The sequence below is a fragment of the Nansenia antarctica genome (genome assembly GCF_963989245.1).
Source record: "Nansenia antarctica genome assembly, chromosome: 9".
Taxonomy (NCBI): domain Eukaryota; kingdom Metazoa; phylum Chordata; class Actinopteri; order Argentiniformes; family Microstomatidae; genus Nansenia; species Nansenia antarctica.
Genome location: NC_137679.1, coordinates 672,229 through 673,838, shown reverse-complemented (window position 1 = coordinate 673,838; position 1,610 = coordinate 672,229). Strand labels below are relative to the sequence as shown.

General features: G+C 50.3%; 1 protein-coding gene across 1 annotated transcript in view; it reads left to right on the top strand.

The window, feature by feature from the left end:
* Nucleotides 1–214: 214 nt before the first annotated feature.
* The window catches only part of LOC308164934 (copine-8-like), a gene marked incomplete at both ends in the record, with an annotated part of 52,088 nt that continues 50,692 nt past the window's right edge, over nt 215–1,610 (top strand). Inside the window, one exon of the mRNA XM_080539006.1 lies at nt 215–309. Within this exon, the coding sequence (XP_080395132.1) occupies nt 215–309 (95 nt within the window). The remainder of the gene's footprint in view (nt 310–1,610) is intronic.

Here is a 1,610-nt window from a genome sequence, read left to right as displayed (position 1 = left end):
CTCCCCCCCTCCCCTCCTCCCGTCTACTACGTCTCAGCAGCCAATAAGACGCGTCTGTCAACGCTCGAGCACACGCACACGCTCTCCCCCGCTGCGCCGCTATTCCATCCCTCATCCCTCTCTCATCTCTCATCTTCCCGTCTCCCTTCCAGACCTCTGATTCCTCCTCCTCTCATTCCACCGCGGACGGGCTGGTTAGAGGACATGTGTGACTATGAGCAGCTTCCTGAACATGGCGTGTCTGGGGGACTTCGACCCGTTCACCGCTGCGATCCCCGCCACCAGGGTGGAGCTGACCGTGTCCTGTAGGTGAGTAGGTGGAGGTGATCCTGTAGGGATCCCCGCCACCAGGGTGGAGCTGACCGTGTCCTGTAGGTGAGTAGGTGGAGGTGATCCTGTAGGGAACCCCGCCACCAGGGTGGAGCTGACCGTGTCCTGTAGGTGAGTAGGTGGAGGTGATCCTGTAGGGAACCCCGCCACCAGGGTGGAGCTGACCGTGTCCTGTAGGTGAGTAGGTGGAGGTGATCCTGTAGGGATCCCCGCCACCAGGGTGGAGCTGACCGTGTCCTGTAGGTGAGTAGGTGGAGGTGATCCTGTAGGGAACCCCGCCACCAGGGTGGAGCTGACCGTGTCCTGTAGGTGAGTAGGTGGAGGTGATCCTGTAGGGAACCCCGCCACCAGGGTGGAGCTGACCGTGTCCTGTAGGTGAGTAGGTGGAGGTGATCCTGTAGGGATCCCCGCCACCAGGGTGGAGCTGACCGTGTCCTGTAGGGCTCGGACACCTGGAGTGACTTAGGACATTGTTGCGTGCTTAAGCTTCATGTTGTGATGTTATCTCGTTTGCCTCTCGGCAAGTTTTTAGTGCGTGTGAAGGAACACACTACTGTTATAATAATAATATAATAGTCATAATAATAATAATTATTATTATAATCATCATCATCATAATGCATTTTATGCACCTTTCAAGGCTCTCAAGGACACCTTAAAAGACATAGTTAAAACCACATATCAAAACATTATAAAGTCAACAAAGCAAAAGTCTGATAAAACAGCAAAGTCAGATATAACAACAAATAAAACACAGCAGGTTAAACCAAATCATGCCATTGTGGAAAAGGTGTGTTTTAAGACTGGATTTGAGAGTGGAGAGAGTGTCAATATTGTTAGGTGGCAGAGAGTTCCAGAATGTTAGGAGACAGAGAGTTCCAGAATGTTAGGAGACAGAGAGTTCCAGAATGTTAGGAGACAGACAGAGAGTTCCAGAATGTTAGGAGACAGACAGAGAGTTCCAGAATGTTAGGAGACAGACAGAGAGTTCCAGAATGTTAGGAGACAGACAGAGAGTTCCAGAATGTTAGGAGACAGACAGACAGTTCCAGAATGTTAGGAGACAGACAGAGAGTTCCAGAATGTTAGGAGACAGACAGAGAGTTCCAGAATGTTAGGAGACAGACAGAGAGTTACAGAATGTTAGGAGACAGACAGAAAGTTCCAGAATGTTAGGAGACAGAGAGTTCCAGAATGTTAGGAGACAGACAGAGAGTTCCAGAATGTTAGGAGACAGACAGAGAGTTCCAGAATGTTAGGAGACAGACAGAGAGTTCCAG